Consider the following 16,063-nt stretch of genomic DNA (forward strand, 5'->3'; position numbering starts at 1 on the left):
CGGCGCCAGCCAGGAGATTACTTGGCAGCGTTATAACGGCTTTCGTCGATCAAAGTTCCTCGTAGACGGGGATGAATATATCTCAGACAGAGGTCCTGTTCAGGACGGCGGCCGGATAGGAAAACGTTACGTGGGAGTGAAGGATAAACGGGACGGGCTTTGGACGGAGATTACCAAAGATCTCGTTGTCAAGGAAGCAATCGAAAGGCTTGGGTATTCTTACGAGGAAACGAAACACCTTTATTATATTTTCGCCTATTTGAAATATGTAGGATTCCATTCCCCTTCCCTCCTCCCTCCTTTTTCTCGCTTCTATTTTCATCCCGTTGTTTTCTTCAAATTAAGAACTGCCAACACAGGACGACGTCGAGCACCTCGTAGCCGTCTCGGAAGACTACCGTAAGGCGCGCCGCATGCGAGTCCGAGAAATCGAACTCGAACGGGCACGGATCATGACACCTCCTCCCCTGCCCCTTCCAGCCCCAGCGCCCCCGGTTGAGACTCGGCTGATTGAGAGGCCGGAATATGAGGAGGAAAGGATCATTGAACATGAGATATTCGTTAATGAGGACAAGGTTCCCCCTCCGCTGAGGGTGCGGAGATGGTGAGTGGGGCACCAAAGTTTGGTTAATAATTTAATGAGCAAGGGTAATTTTTATGGTCTGATTTGTTCTATTACTCCCCTCTATTAGCATTCTTGTTTTCTTTTTGTCCAGAATGTTTTCATTTCTTATGTTTTGCCGCTGGGGTTTATTTCCCCTTATGTCTATTCTGTTTTTTTATTTCACTTCTATGGTATTATTACATGCAATGTGATATACATGACATTTCCCAATTCCCGGCTAACCCATCTGCATTATGACCTCGAGGACATTATTTATGATTAATTCTCTATTACGTCTGTGTTTTGCAATTTCTGAAGGAATTTTTCTACTATGATTGATCGTATGGCTGACAGTTTAACTTTTATGCGGCGCTGGTGGCTAAAATAAGAATATCTAGTTTTGTGTAACTAGTTAGTTATATAAAAATTTTCTATTCGACAACGTTACAGAATTCAGATCACTTCAATATTTCATCAACAATTCTATAGGGATTTATCTCTATACTGCGGAATATGTGTTTTTTCATTTTGACTTTGTAGTCGGCCAATTAGTTTAAAGATTTTCTGGCGTCTTTTCTCTCACATCCAGCGCCTTATGCTGCCTAACCCTTGATTCATCGAAGATCAGCGATTGTTTCTATTCGCAACGCGCCAGCACTTCTCAAGTGAGATATCTAAATCCTGAAAAAGAAATAAAGAAAATCAATGAACAGGGATTAGGTATCATCCGTGGGAGTTGCTCTGGATGGGTAGAGATGATTGTATTCTTGGAGGTGAACTAAGAAGTAGTGTGAATGATGATAGTTAATCCTTTGCAACTGAATAAGCCGCAAGTCTCTCGTGTGAACTGCTCAATATTAGTTTCGCTGACTATCTCGCTGACAAGGGGTGAATCAGCCGTAAAAATGAGTTTTCTCTTATCCAAATCGATCGGATACTTACTTATTTTCTCCTCTCTTCTGCTGCGTTTGTATCCGAAGTTCTGCTCTCATTCTTGTTGAAGACACCGCCACCATGGCAATTGGGAAGAATACAACTACATCGATGATCGGGCTCTCTCTTCTATCAGCACCAGGACCTTCATCCCTTCAAAAGCCCCGGGAGACTATTGAGGAGCGAGGAAGGGCAATCTCTCAAGCCACAAATGACCTTCCCGGTTCCCTCTTCTCCTCCGAAGATGGATCACAGCCAGCAATGATGCCGACGGATCTCAATGTGTCTAAGCCAGAAGCTGTGGCAGTCATTATCACTTTGGCTGGTGTGAGCTTCCTGAACACTATGGGCTCAGGTATTCTCATAGCCGCCCTGCCTCGAATCGCCAAAGATGTTGGGATACCCCAAGCACTGATCCTCTGGCCGGCAGCTGTCTATGCCCTTGCTGCTGAGTGTCTCCTCCTTATATTTGGAGCCATTGCAGATGTTGTTGGGGCAAAATTGATGTGGGTAGTGGGCAGCTTTCTCTTTGTCATTTTCACTGTCGCAATTGGCGTGGCGAAGACTGGTATTCAGATCATTATCTTTCTCACTTTCGCCGGTGCTGCGATATCCATGTGTCTGCCTACGGCAGTTAGCCTCATTACCAACACTTTCCCCAAGGGCTTCTGGCGCAACTTCGCATTTGTAATGAATGGGATGGGCCAGCCTCTTGGATACGTTGTTGGTCTGGTTTTGGGAGGCATCTTCACGGACACCATTGACTGGCGATGGGCCTATTATATGATGGCATTGATCAACATCTGTCTTTCTCTGGTATCTATTTGGTCATTGCCGTCTATCAAAAATAACTCGGATGCAAGGAAACCGTGGACACGCCGTCTTCTGGAAGATATTGACTGGCTTGGTGCTGTTATTATTAGCAGTGCTCTTGGAGTCTTGTTGTATGTCCTAGCTATGACGACCTCCTCGTACTACAGAATCGGTGATCCACAGGATATTGCTCTGCTCATTGTATCATGCGTCCTGCTTGCTGCCTTTCCCTGCTGGATGCATTATCAAGTTAAGAGAGGAAAGCCCGCACTGATCCCGAACAGACTATGGAAGAGGGCTTCTTTCACCTCCATATGTGCATCTGTCTTCTTTTGCTGGGCTTCAATGAATGGAATTGAGTACTTCATTACCCTCTAGTATGAGTCCTATTTGCTATTTCTCTGAGATGGTGTATTTCCTATCCGCTTTGTGAGACCAGAGAAAACATAGGAAGCAACACTTTGACCTAATATAAACGTATCTGATAGGTTCACAGCTTCCAACAAGTCGAAGGGCTTTCTGCTCTACAAAGCTCGCTCCGCTTTCTTGCCCATGTTATCATGGGCGTATCAGCCAACATTGCTACGGCCTTCTTCACCTCCCGGGTTAAAGTGCGAACTCTCGCCGTCGTCTCTGCCCTAGCGACCATGATTGCCCCCATTCTGATGGCCACAGTTGAAGTGAAAGAAAACTATTGGTTCCGCCCGTTCTGGGCTTTGTTTCTCTCCCCTGTAAATCCCGACGGTAAGACGCCTACCAATGCTATCACTGTATAGATTATTCTCGTCCAAAGCACAGTTATGAGAAGCTTACTAACCCTGTTGTTTAATGCAAATCTCAGTTCTCTTCACTATATCCAACCTCGTGATTTCAGATGCATTCCCAGCTGAAATCTAATCCCTTGCTGGCGGCGTCTTCAATGAAGTTGCTCAATTCGGCACCTCTGTTGTTCTGGCTGTAACGGCTTCAATCGCGGCCTCTGTCACCGAGCATTCCGGTATACTTGAATATCGGGCAGCTCTCATGGAAGGATACCGCGCGTCTTTCTGGACAATCTTCATAGCCACGGCATTTGTGGTAGTTGTTTCGTTCTTTGGCCTAAAGGAAGGCGGAACTGTGGGTAAAAAGGAGGAATAAGTTTATTCTGTCCCGTGTTTTTGCTTGCAGTAATGGCCCGTTTCTTCTTCCATGTTCTCGGCATTGAGAAATTCACGCAAAGAAGGCCGGTTATCTCCTTCCTGTGAAAAGTTTCGATCCCTAAATGCACATGTTGTCGATAAAATTGTTCTGTTAGAGCTTCGTTCCAAAGCAGGATTGTAAGTTATATCTGGGAAGAGTTGGCAAAAGACCAAGTCTGACCCCGAGATAGATGGTATCTCGTTTTGAGCATCTCGCCCTTTTAGAGGCAGGTGTCTGTATGAGGTTTGAGTTGCGAAGTATGTCTATTAAGTCCAAAAGATGAGTATTCATCTGTGGTCAGCATGTAGCCCAAAACTAGGAGTTTTGCATGATTTTGCTGGCTATCCGCCTTTGGCATTAAAATATTTAGTATTCTTTCAGATGCAACCACGCAGCGTTTACTGTATAACGGATAATTATAGAATAAAATTCTACATATATTGGAGAAAATAATTTATCTTACCTATACCGTTATAGCACGTTTAAGATACCATAACACATCATCAACGAGTATACTTTATTTGCTAGGTAGCCAATAGCATACGTAACACCTTCACCTTCTGAGCTCCTCAGCAAACCCCGGTATTTGGAATGTTAGTTACTCTTAGTTTAAACGATGAATGCCGAACTTATCATCCTTTAGGGTTGCTTATTGCTTTGCTTCTTTCGCCGCGTAGTTTGTGATCTAAGACACTTCAATTAGTTATCTGCCAACTTTTCATATGCTCTTTTGAGGCCATGCACGTTAATCATGGATTATTGTCCAATTAGACCAGACACGGAATGGAAAAAAAAAAAAGAAAGAAAGAAAGAAAGGGAAGCTGGACGACCTCTTCGACTGAAATTTGATTTCCTTGTTTCTGCAGATTTAGTACAGCTATATGAAATTAATGGGTTAAGATATTATACAGGCTTCATTCGCCAATCCCTGTGAGAGGGCTCTGCCGAAGTATACCCGTTTGTGAACCAGGATATTTAATCCCAGAATTCGTTGTGGTAAGTGGCCTTCTGCCCCTGCTTATGCAGACATCCATTATTGACGCTTGAGATTCAGACATATATACCTCTTGAATCCCTAGATGCCAGGCCATCTAGAGGCACGGGGAAAATGGGGCCAAAACTTCCGGAGCAGCAGCGGGATCCCAGATATAGACCATCGTACTGCACGTCGTCAATATGCATATGTCAACCGCTCCGTGCAGAGCAAAGAGAGGAGAATGTTCTGGAACATGAGATATGCTTGGCTCCATGTTGTCACTAATCCAGACAACCTCTGAAAACATGTGAAGCTCTTCTGCTTTCCCCCATCTGTCTTATTTTATACGCGTACACGGACGGGAGGCGGGCCGGAAGAGAGGTAAATTTAACAATGAACTTCTCCATAATTAAACAGTGAAATATATTCAAGTTGGGTAAGCTTCCCGAGATGTTCTAGACATAAACGAGGTGAGTTCATTCTTGCTATTTGGATTTCATCATTTTGTCATAAAATTTTATCCCTTGCAGATTATATTGTTGTTATATACGCGGGTCGATTACCTGGTTCCAGGAATGCGGGAGCTATATTCGGCACGACTAGTATGTACTGTACTATCAGGCCCGCTGTGTTTTGATTCAGAGAAGGATGAAGAAACTATGTTTTATCGACATTTTCTGTGTAGCCTTTGTGTCGGGATTCGATAAGGATAGAGTCTGGACAATAATCCAACCAGTTTCGTGTATCATTTCATTATTGTAGTTTCTTTCATTCCACCTCCGAGTGTTACCGTCACACAACGTCATTCACAGCCATAGCAAAGACACGGAGTGTCAGATGCGCTACAGCAGTCCAAAAAGGCCAAGACTGATGTAAAAGCCCTTGATACTCTAGATGGATATATTAAACACCTAGAAAGATAGCCTCTGCTCTTCATCGGCCGTGGACCGTTCCAGCGCACACTAGTTGAAAGTTTGCCATATCTCTTGCATCTTTCTCTCCCTTTGACTGCCAAGTAGATGCCCATAAAAAACCTTGTGTCCTCAACATGTCACATCATCGATGGGCACTTCTCTCTGCATGATAGATGGCACTCTGTGAATGCGTGGTAAGGAAGACGGTATGTGTATGTGCAGACTCCGTACGTGGCAGCAAAAGGGGGACTCTTTTAGTTATTGATTGCCATTGCGATGATGTGACAAAAGCATATATTACGAATACCTTATTTTTATTTTTATTTTTATTTGTTTTTTCCCCAGTTTTTGGTGGGATTGGTAGCAATTATCCTGATATCAAACTTTGAAGGCTGAAAATAATGGAGAAATAAAGTTTCTTTTTTTAAGGAAAAATAGACGAAGGTTCTAAAATCCTTGTCTGAACGGAAATGGGTTCATATACGTGCGGTGTAGCCTTCATAGATATGCTCTCATGCAGCTGGGATAAAAAAGAATACCGGATCCCAATGGTGGAGCAAGAAGAGCGAGAAATTACAAAAGAAATGCCTTTGGGATCGAGTAACGATGAGCTGCTTAACTTGTTACCAGCCAGCATCGCGCATAAACGACTATAGCGTGCGTCTATGGATGCGCTTCGTCACGTATGCCCAACCAAAAGTCAAGGTTTTGGCTCTTTCTAAAAGCGCGTAGCCAAGGTTTATGCAAAAACGGCGCTTATCCATCAGCCTTCTGAAGAAGATTTCGCTCTCCGTGTCCATTTGCTTCTCTTTTACCCCAGTCTCATATTCGCAAGATTGTTCTTTTTGTCTCATCGGAAAGCCGTCCTCTTCCTCATCAAATTCCTGCTTGCTATTTGGGTTTTGGCATCTCATATCCTGAAAAATCCTTCATTTTCCCCTCTGGAAGACGACTTGGCAAGGTAAGCGAGATATGACCGAAAATGCCGACATGAAAAAGAAACAAAAGTCCAAATCGTCTACGTAAAGGGATAGAATAAGATTTTTTCTCAGTCCAGTCACCTCCATACAGTTGTGTCGCGAGGAGGGGATATACACTAGAGAGGAAGACAGGAAACTTTGGGTTTGACAAGAAGAAAATGGGACCGTTGCGCTTTGATATATGGAGGGTATGACAAGCCTAACCCTGCTAGTAGGTTCTCTTGCTTCAGTGATGGGTTTTTGCGTTTGCTGGTTTCAGGTTGAGAAAATCGGGGAGTGACGTAGAGGATTTTTGAAGCCGTGTCCTGTGATGACCAGAGCAGTCCGATACATAAAGCCAATGCAAGTTGATCTGTTTGATCCGTGTGCCGGTTGTGTATGGTTATTATGTTGAGTCATGTCTGCTCCACTTGTAGCTGGCGGCGACAGGGTTGGGCTAACAACGGTCATTATAGGTTGTTCATAATTTATGCACGATGGCCGCTTTCCTAGGCCTGCAGATAATCAGATGCTGAGATCGGGAACGGTGTATTACGGGGACACCTTTCCAATTGCTGTCAGAAGGATGAAAGTTTGCTATGTATCCCACATCTCGCAGCAAGGGATTGTTTGCAGTAGAATGACATTAGATTCATGGCTTGGAACACTTCAATATATGAAAAACGAGTGGTGATCATCGATGGATGGCATAGTTAACCAACGGCATCAAAATAATATAGGGAGGCACGTGATTTGGATCTGACTAAACCCTGTTTTATCTGTTGGAGCCTAGGCTTCCTATTATGGACTAGCGGCACCGCACAGTAGTATAGAGCATCCCCGAGATAGGCTAACCAATACAACCACTTTAGACGTCCCACAAAACTCCGCTGTCGGTACCACGGTACGGGCAATACCTTTCTTTTAGATGCTTCCTGTTGACGTCAGGGAGATGGATACTGCCTGGGAAGCCATGAACTGATATTCACTAGCATGTGCAGAGCAACCAGAATAATGAAATGGAACAGTCCAAGATGTTTTGAATCTTTGCTTCTCTCCATTATTATTTTCAGTTGTTATCTTCTGGGTTGCTTTCCGAATCAACAGGAAGTTGAGGTAAGGTGAGTTTACGGTTACCTGACCTGGTTGAAAACTCAATTGGAGTCCTCAGACAGCATCCAAAAAATATTTTACTCTTGAGGTAACTAGCTAGCTGCTGACGTGAATATTTACTCTTGGAAGTATTTTCCAGCCAAAGGGTTTGCACATCTCTCAGGATGTGCACATGCCGACTATCATAGGACACATAGGCCCTCAAATTCACGACTCCCATCACAATGCAGTGAGTGTATGGGTGACATGTCCGCCTAATCATTGGGAAATCGACGATCGAACTTCGCTAATAATCCCGTTTGAAACAAGGGACAAAAATTTGTACTCCAGAGCTTCCAATCAAAATAATGATACCTGGAGTCTGACATTACCTCGGTAGGATCACGCTATTCTACCATAGGCCAGTGGCAAACTTTAGCCAAATCACTCACACCATCGAATACTGCTGGGAAAAAGCTAACCCGAGACGATCAACACGAGCCGGATTCTGACGTATGAGAAGACGGAAAGATTTTTCGCGGCAATGATGCTGTAACTTGTATTTTGCAATAATGCTTGATATTTGCCGAGTTAACAATGCCTGTAAGGTTCCGGAGGTTGGAGGTATCCTTAGGCTGGAGAGAGGGGATAGTTTAAGAATTCCATGGATGGCAGATTAAGATAATTGATCTAATGATGCCATCGAACGTGGCAGCCAGCATATTCATTGCACAAACTGACCCACCATGCTCGGGGTCCATCGGAATAATGGAATATGGGGGAGACTGCTCCAAGATGGACTCCTGCTTGGGCTACGACCAATCAGACCGTGGCTGATAATTCGATTGTTGAGCAGAAAGAATCCATGACCGTTGCTTTCCGTAGAATAATAAGACTTAAGGTGGATGAATTAATTTTGAACATTCCTGTGCTTTGCCAATTCAGTTTTTCTTCCATAATAGACAGGATAAGGAGTGGGATGTCCAGCAAGTTTTTATCTCCCGGGTTGACTCGATTACGATGTTCATCTGATTAGCCCAACTCAGCATGGGCTGCGGAGAAAAGTACCAGCATCAAGGACCCCCCCCGGCCCCTGCCTTGGGTGTTTGAGGGCACACTGTCTGGCGGTGCTGGTTGGCTATTTGGCAGCTTTTTAGCGGAGCCAAGGGGTAGAAAATCATAGCGCTGGATCTTAGTAGGGCATCGATCTGCTTGGCCGAAGCCTTGGCCCAATGGCCTCTAATAATGCCTGAAGGTCGAGTTCGAGCACTGAACGAGAGCAGTTGGTTACGTTGTTTGCGCGGTGTTGCTGCAGGCGGTTGTTGTGTTCCTCACTCTCCCAAAAATTCTCCCTCCTGAGTCTCCCCAACCTCCGACCCTCAATTCCTCGTGTCTTGTCTCTCATTCAACTCCCATCTCTTTTCTTTTTCCCGTCTTCCCTCTTGTTCTAGTTCTTCTGCTCGGGGTCGTTGTGCGTCCCAGTGAGCTCTGCATTTCCCCATCTTTGTTGTCTAGCCCTCTCCGCCTTTAATTTAACACCGGTGCTTGTCTTTTGTCTCCAGTCACTCCCTCAGGCCAATTGCTCCCGAGTTGTGTCGCCTTAGATCTTGACCTTCAAGTCGACAATGCGCTTCCTCCGTTGATGTAACAGTTGCCCTCCGCCTGCCGTCAATCAATGTCTTGCTGTCCTCCGTGAGGGACCGCAGCAGGGCTAGACTCGGGTTTCAGGTATTATTAACAAGGAAGTCAGACAAGGTCAAACCAGGAACCTCAAAACAGTTGTATGTATACGTCTTCTTCAATCCAAGCTTTCTTTGCCTGGCTATACCCATTTGCTCAGGTTTTTGTTGTCTGGCTATGTGTCTGAACATGGTGATGAGTGTGAAAAAAGTCAGGACTCTGAGAGAACCTGTTCTCTGCATCCTTGATATCTCCAATTCTATGACATGACGACTAAGGACCATACTGCATTGTTATTGTCAGCTCAATTAAATAGATACCCATTAGGCACTTTATTGTCCATGATCTTTGTCTCATCTTCATTCATCTTGTATCCTTTCGTTCCTTTGACACTCTGCCCTCGGTGGACTGGATTCCCCCTTGTTTGGTTCTGTTGCTCCTTATTTACTGTTGTTATTATTACTCCGTTCTCAATTCCGTTTCCCAATCAACGCCCGCTGGAGCTCGATTCATGCTTCTCAAACTCCTTATAGGCCTATCAATCCAGAACTGACTTTTGTGCTGTCTCTCCGGAATTATTTCTTAGAGAAAGAGGAAGGCCGTCCACCAGTTAACAGGCTAGGACAACGCCATGGCCCCGGCCTCTCGTTTCACATTCGCTTTTTATATACTCGCCCTCCCCCATGTCTTTCTTTCGGCCGTTGCGCTGTCGTTAGACTATTGCTCGTCTACAAACACCGGAGCGGGCTTCGAATTTAGTACGTACTACACCTCGTTCCTCTCCGGCTGATGGACAATGAAATGCTGATTTGATCCAATTAGTATTCAGCACTTATCAATCAAATGGTGCCTGTCGTGATACTTGCTCCAAGGGATACGCGGTTGCAATCCTGCAGGGCAAATCGTGCTGGTGTTCTAATGACGTACCGGGCGGAACAACCTCAATTGATGATTGCAACGAATCATGTCCTGGGTACCCGTCAGACAAGTGCGGAAATTCTTCAAAAGATCTTTTCGCTTATATATTGCTCGAGAAACCGTCTAAAACCGTTGGCCAGACAAGTCAAACTTTGCAGTCGGTTAGTACTATTCCTTTTCTTGGAGTCCGGACCAGTGCAACTACACTTTTTCACCCCAATTTTCCCTATCCCTTCACTGGCATCAGCACTCAACAAAGAGCACTTTTGGTCCTGAACCTTCGACAAAGCTGGATACGTATTCATCCCTTTTGACAATTACACAGGCCACTTCTCAATCTGCAATTACCGTGACTGTCGCTAATTCGCAGAGTGGGGTCATCTCATCCTCTGTACGAAAACATACCTCTTTTTGAGCTGTCTATATTTTCTTAAACTTGCGTTTTGTTTAGTCATCGTAGTTTACTTGATACATCTAGTTCGATTTTTGTGCTAATCTTATTCTTTTAGAGTCGAACCACCTCATCAGCTTCAACATCTGGCGCAAATAAACCTATTCAAACCGTACTTGGACCCGTTGTTACTCAGACAATTTCCCCTGATGCAAGCCAAACCGCCGTACCCACAAAAGATTCTTCATTAAGTGGTGGTGCGATAGCCGGCATTGTTACCGGAACTTTGCTAGCTGTTGGCCTCATCATCTCAATGGTGCTATGGGTTTTCTGTATCCGTCGACGCCAGGAAAAAAATATGAACGATGATATGGACCCATTTGAGCGCTCCGTGCCGTCTCCAAGTTTCCAGACGACGCTCCAGACTCCAGCCATGGCTTACAACCAAAGAGGCAGCAAACCAATGAACGGTGGAGTGGGTTCGAATGACCGGAATCTCCTAAGTGTACCGGCCTTTACGGATAGTCGCATGACAAATGACGTGGCTATCTATCCGAATGGAAATCGGCAGAGCAATATTTCTTTGCAAGACAATCAGGATTATTCGAGACCCGTTTTGAGAGTAAGTGACTCTTATTGTTATCATTCTTACAGCAATTTATAGTATTCCAGCATTGTCATCCTAACTATTCATGTACAGCTAACCAACCCGGACTAAGCAAGTCTGATTGTTGATTTCTACCACTATTTCCCTCATCCACAGTCACAGAGTTGCATATATTTTTTATGTCGCATTATGAAGCGTCGAACTACTTTGTTCATGATACCCTTTTCAGTTAATTGCGTTTCAATGTCATTGCACAGTCATACCTTGCCTCCTTTCTTACCACCTGCTACAGGCTCAACGCCTGAAAACCAAAATTTGAGTATGCCGCGGTGGCAAGCATATGTTTCTTTTCCGGTGAAGCTTAACGAATTCCCTTCTAAGCAAGTTACACAAATTCCTTCTCTCCTTATTTCTCTTCAAACGCATTCGCCATTTCATAATTCATCCCGAAACAAAATGGGTCTCGTGGGTGGGCGTTGTTTTCTCCAATTTTTATTACAATCTTTTCGTTTTATGGAATGGGTTTGAGTATCCAAGGAGCATGGCATCGGTGGGACGGGACGGTCTTCTGTGTTGACTTTCTACTTTCATTTCTGATTGCCTCTGGCAACTTCTTTTACGCATTAAAAAAATAATCAAGCGCGTAACCATACAAAATATTGTATTATATACATTTCTTCCCTTCCGTGTTTAATCAGTTGCTTTTATATAGAATATTGCCCCAGGTCAATCTAAAATCTTCTTTCCTTCTAAGCCACTACAACAAAGGGGTTTGTTTCTCCACTAGATGGCACGTTTGATAGGACAAATCTTTTTACTTTCTGCCAGATAGACATTAAAAGGGCCCGAGGTGAGCACTTACAATACGAACAAGTTGCACCACTCGATGTCTAGCATAACTGTCCAGATTGATTCGATCGTGCTTAAAAATGACACGACCCTAGAGTTCCCTTTTGTCTCTTCTCTCCACAGTTTTGTCCGTTGAAAAATATGCCCCCCCATTGTCTCTTACAAGCCCTCCCCCCCCAGGGGCCGGGGAGAGAGGATGAATATGTGCTCTAATTTTCCATTAAGAGCATGTGCCTCTCATATCAGGAATTTTAAACCTCCTTTTTATTGTCTCACGGGTTTCTTCGTCGGGCTTTTGGACATGGTACCTAGAGAAGATGAAGGATGCTGAATGTGAAGAATTATGAAACGATATGCCTAACAATGTTTTCGAGTTAAAACAAATGTAGTCTGAATAGGGGTAATAGAGACACTCTTTTTAACACAATACCGGAAAAAGGTTTTCAGCTATACACCAATAAAGGACAAAATTATATCCCAGGATATCCCTTTACCCCTTCTTTCTCGGCCTCAGAATGCAAAAGAATGCAAAGAGGAAAGAAAAGACACATAGAAATATAGTCTAAACCCCAGTTATTTTGCTAGAAGCCACCACGGGCGTCGTGCACATATATATCCAGACGAAAAGCAAAACAATTGTACATACATTGCTGCCGAATGCCACAGAAAATCATGCAGACCCCCTAGGTTCCCACGGTGAAAACCCTTTATTCTCCCGAGAAATCGCATGCGGCGCATCCCTCTTCATATCCCGCGGCCGGTCAGATTTGACATGCACCTCCATCGTCTTTATAATCCCGTCAGCGTTCTGTTGTTGCCCGCCTCCATCACCACGACGACTAATACCACGACTTCTATCACCATCCATAGTTTCATCGTCGTGAGGTTTAATAATAGCCTCTTCACTTTCGCCATCGCTCTTCCGGCCATTAGGAGATGACCGCGTCCAGAGATCCGTTGTCGTCGTCAATTCATCCATGGTGTACGTGAGCAAGTCATCTCCTCTACGCTTTCTGTAACCAGCACCATTCGCACCTCTGCCGTTTGACCCGTGGTGTACGTAACGTCTGTTAAAGCTGGAGGGTTTGTAGCCGGGTGTATAGCCGCCACTTTTCCCTATGGGTTTGCGCCCAGAAGCGGCGGTGAAAAGGGGCCCCAGGGTCGGGATGCAGGCAGCGATAATAATTAGATATTGCTCTGTTGATATCCACGTTGTTAGGTTTATCGTTTCGAAAGTGTAGTCTTCGCGGGCGGCGAGTTCGGCTAGAAATATTGTTTTAACCACTGCAGCGGCCGTGGCGCTGTTGCATTTTAATTTTGCAAAATTAGCTCCTTGAACTGTGGTATCGAGGCAGCACATATGATATATTGGGATATGACGCAGAAATAAATGCATGTACATGTACTCACATAACTCCCAAGGCGAGGACGCATGTCAAACCTACTTTCAGCTTTCGGGTCATTTGGAGGCTCCAGATAATGAACACAGGATATAGAGCGAGAACTAAATCGGACGCTGCGGAGAATGCTATAGAAAGTTGATCGATATCGTAAGTTTCACGTTTTGAGGGCATTAGCTACCAGAGGATTGATATAAAAAGGACTCTCAACATACATCCCTGGAAAAATGCATAGTCCCTCTGAACATGAGGATGCCAACATTTCCCTGGGTTTCCTGGACCAATTCCTTTCCAAAGTGCTGAGGTTGGAGTGCATTGGCCGTAAATAGTGAAGACGCAAACGGAGTTGACCAACGTCAGCATGACCATGCCAGTGAAGAAGATGTATCTAGTCTGTTTCGCTCTATCGATGATCCGAAGCAGGAAAAGCGCAACGGAGACCTTGCCCCAGTTCGTCGACATGACGTGAAAACCCTGAGAGATCCAGTTGAACTTGTTCGCTTGAAACTTTTGGTGCTCGTCTAAATAGTAAACATGTCGGCCAGTGCCATAATAGACACATACCGTTACAAAAATTGTGTTTATCAGCGCGCATACCTGCAAGACAAGTGTTAGATATCATAACTTCCCATCATGACCGGAAGGAAGAAAATTAGTTTATACCATAGCGAGACACATAAACGCATCATCCCACCCCCAGCGATTCATTAGTCGAGTTTTGGTGAAGATTCTTGCCAGGACCAAAACGAGCGCAAGACCGCATTCAGACCACGTTATTGCATTGAGCATAATACCCTTATTAACATCTCCATCTGGAGGGGGCGGTCCCCGATTGTCCATGGCAATGCAAGCCGCTTCTATCTCAAGTCAACAGATCAATTATGAGTCTTTGCCAAACGCCATCCACGCGAGGGTAACGGAGGGGGAGCAAGGGAAAGAAAAATATATATATATATAAATTCAAGCACCTCTGGGGCAACAAAAAGCAGATTCTAGTGATAGTTAACCAATTTTCGGGTTCGAGTGGAAGCAGAACATAATGCTGTAGACTGGTCGTCGGCATGTTGTCTGGCGTATGGTGACTTGATAAACAACCCGAAATGAATAATTTGAGCATTCATTACCCGTCCTGCCCGTTGGTTATTTTCACCCTTCATCTCTTTCTCCTCCGCCTCTCTGCCATGGGTGAAAAAGGGAACCCAGCATCCCAAGGGTAGCCTTGCTCCCGGGTTGACTGAAGAAACCCCGGCAACATGAAATGGCCGTGGAAGTGCGCTTACCATTGCGTTATTGAAAGTAAAGAGATGCCCTTGTTTGTTTGAACTCTTGGCGGGACATGACAAAACGGGACAACCATGTCTGCTTGGCTCAGGCCAGTCGAACCCATGGCCATAATGTTTTCTGTTAAGTGGTTTGTTTGAAGGCGACAACAAAGTTGGTCATCATTTCTCCAACCATGAAGCAAAGCGACACCCTCCCCCCCCCCCCAGCCTGTCTAAACTGATGAGATCAAAATATGTTTCGCCGACTATCTTTCTTTGCGGAAATTTCTCTTGGGCCTAGAGATAAACAACCTACAGGTTAAACCAAAAGTTTCTTATCCGCATTCTAGCGGATAATACTCGCGTCAAACCCGTGAGAGAGGTAGATATGATCGACGAAGGGGATTAGATATTCTTCGAGCCGACTAGTTGCCTGCAGAACATTATCTTCAGGTTTCGAATGGAGGTTAGAACTAGGTGATCCGAATTTCACGTTCTAATGACGAAGCGGTACGCGAGGAAGCATCATGGACACTGGAATCCACACAGTTGTCTAGAAGCATTCTGGATTGCTCTTTTCCCAGGAAGTCCGCCCGCTGCAACTCATTAATTCTAGCTTTTGCTAATTCGCCGCTTCAGGATGATAATAGCGCTAATTGAGAATTGAGAATATAAACCTTCGACGGTATCCACATTTCGATGAGCCACGACTGTGTAAATCATACCCTATCCTAACCCGGAGTCAGCACTACTAGACTGAGTGGCACCCCGCAACGCAACTTGAGGCAAAGAAAGGGTTCAAGTTCGTCTCTGCTATTGGCATTATACCTTAGTATACCTTGGATTAGAGGAGTTCTGCGAAGCCGGAGTTCTGCGAAGCTTTTTCGCCGACATATTATCAGAGAAACATCCCGATAATAGTTATAGAAGAAAACCTTCACATCCAAGCTTACATATATTGATACTCTTGAAAAAGCATGGCGTTCGACGTCGGGGTAGCGACGGGATTCGTATGATGAAAGTATTCTGAGGCTTGGCACTGCATATTCCCCGTATTGATGGAATTTGAAACTGGATCTGGGTTATTCTCCTTGTCCGTTTAGTTATGACGGCGGAAACTTCAGTGATGAGGTTTCGCCTGAACGGACTCCGAGTTAAGTTCCTTGAATGTTAAGATACTTCTGCAAGCGCCACTATGAGACATGAAAAGGAAGAAATGTCAAAGAAATTGACTCCCATGCCTGTCCCTGAAGCCTCGGAGCATGAAGTCATCGCACTCCATCAAAGAATTATAGGTCACTGGATTTCCATGCAGGTGGTTCTTATGAACATTGATCCTGCGTTGCCTCTCAACCATTTCAAACACGTAGCTAACTAACTACACGAGAGAAAAATTGTAGTTCTAAGGAATGTCGCCACCAGAATAGAACAAAAAAGTGTGTAAAAAGCGTTGGAGTTTCAGCCACCTGTGCTGGCGAATGTTAAG

At 44.6% G+C, this 16,063-nt stretch overlaps 4 protein-coding genes across 4 annotated transcripts in view; 3 read left to right on the forward strand and 1 right to left on the reverse strand.

Annotated features, from left to right (window-relative positions):
• Positions 1-608, forward strand: part of PAAG_11807 (hypothetical protein) — a gene marked incomplete at both ends in the record, with an annotated part of 2,080 nt that extends 1,472 nt beyond the window's left edge. The window contains 2 exons of the mRNA XM_015847389.1: positions 14-268; positions 360-608. Of these exons, the coding sequence (XP_015702981.1) occupies positions 14-268; positions 360-608 (504 nt within the window). The remainder of the gene's footprint in view (positions 1-13; positions 269-359) is intronic.
• A 1,010-nt stretch (positions 609-1,618) lies between these two features.
• PAAG_04120 (integral membrane protein) lies at positions 1,619-3,487 on the forward strand (the record flags this gene model as incomplete). Its single annotated transcript, XM_015845175.1, has 3 exons — positions 1,619-2,727; positions 2,847-3,094; positions 3,276-3,487. 3 exons carry the CDS (start codon positions 1,619-1,621, stop codon positions 3,485-3,487), a joined length of 1,569 nt encoding a protein of 522 aa, XP_015699401.1.
• A 6,294-nt stretch (positions 3,488-9,781) lies between these two features.
• Positions 9,782-11,177, forward strand: PAAG_04123 (hypothetical protein; the record flags this gene model as incomplete). Its single annotated transcript, XM_015845176.1, has 5 exons — positions 9,782-9,908; positions 9,973-10,229; positions 10,316-10,459; positions 10,578-11,081; positions 11,160-11,177. The coding sequence occupies 5 exons, from the start codon at positions 9,782-9,784 to the stop codon at positions 11,175-11,177; spliced, it is 1,050 nt and encodes a 349-aa protein (XP_015699402.1).
• A 1,408-nt stretch (positions 11,178-12,585) lies between these two features.
• On the reverse strand, positions 12,586-14,155 carry PAAG_04124 (integral membrane protein; the record flags this gene model as incomplete). The annotated part of the gene is made up of 4 exons (XM_015845177.1): positions 12,586-13,216; positions 13,326-13,443; positions 13,531-13,912; positions 13,979-14,155. 4 exons carry the CDS (start codon positions 14,153-14,155, stop codon positions 12,586-12,588), a joined length of 1,308 nt encoding a protein of 435 aa, XP_015699403.1.
• Positions 14,156-16,063: the final 1,908 nt, after the last annotated feature.

Source organism: Paracoccidioides lutzii, assembly GCF_000150705.2.
Source record: "Paracoccidioides lutzii Pb01 unplaced genomic scaffold supercont2.10, whole genome shotgun sequence".
NCBI lineage: Eukaryota > Fungi > Ascomycota > Eurotiomycetes > Onygenales > Ajellomycetaceae > Paracoccidioides > Paracoccidioides lutzii.